Source organism: Bison bison, unplaced genomic scaffold (genome assembly GCF_000754665.1).
Source record: "Bison bison bison isolate TAMUID 2011002044 unplaced genomic scaffold, Bison_UMD1.0 scf7180017852880, whole genome shotgun sequence".
Taxonomy (NCBI): Eukaryota; Metazoa; Chordata; class Mammalia; order Artiodactyla; family Bovidae; genus Bison; species Bison bison.
The window spans coordinates 4,289-5,005 of NW_011483453.1; the positions used below are offsets into that span (position 1 = coordinate 4,289).

A 717-nucleotide genomic window follows, 5' to 3' on the forward strand; every position below is an offset into this window, starting at 1 on the left:
TTAAAGGGAGTCATTTCTTCTAATTTCTCACATCTGTGCAGGTGGCCATTGTGGTCAAGTACTTCTTCCAGTTTGGGTTCTTCTCCTGGAACAAGAATGTGGAACTGAACAAGGACAAGCCTTACCACCCACCCAACATCATTGGGGTGGAGAAGAAGGACGCCTACGTGCTCTATGATCTCATCCAGGTGCTGGCACTCTTCTTCCACCACTCCAGCCTGAAGATACTGCCTGCCCATCGCCCCTGGCATGTTCCTGAGAACCGCGCAGTGGGATTGTGAGGGGCTGGGATGCCACAGGCAGGGTCTATCTGTGTGCTCTTGTTTTCTTTGTTAACGGTTTTGTTCATTTCATTCATTTGCTCCACATTGTGTACTCAGTATTATAGTCTGTGATCAATCAGGGGAAATTTTCTCCTATTTCTACTCTGGGATGAATGCATGCATGCTAAGTCGCTTTGGACATGTCTGACTCTTTTGCGACCCTATGGCCTATAACCCACCAGGCTCCTCTGTCCATGGGATTCTCCAGGCAAGAATACTGGAGTGGGTTGCCATGCCCTCCTCCAGGGGATCTTGCTGACCCAAGGATCGAACGCACACCTCTTATGTCTCCTGTATTGGCAGATAGGTTCTTTACCACTAGCTCCACCTGTGAAGCCCATCCTGGGATGAAGGCACCCTGATTATCCCACATTTGTGGGAATTGCCCAAAGGG

General features: G+C 49.5%; 1 protein-coding gene across 1 annotated transcript in view; it reads left to right on the top strand.

Annotated features, from left to right (window-relative positions):
• The window catches only part of LOC104998152 (piezo-type mechanosensitive ion channel component 2-like), a 2,763-nt gene extending 2,414 nt beyond the window's left edge, over nt 1–349 (top strand). Inside the window, exon 2 of the mRNA XM_010853208.1 lies at nt 42–349. Within this exon, the coding sequence (XP_010851510.1) occupies nt 42–281 (240 nt within the window). The 3' untranslated portion in view covers nt 282–349. The remainder of the gene's footprint in view (nt 1–41) is intronic.
• The last annotated feature ends 368 nt before the right edge of the window (nt 350–717 follow it).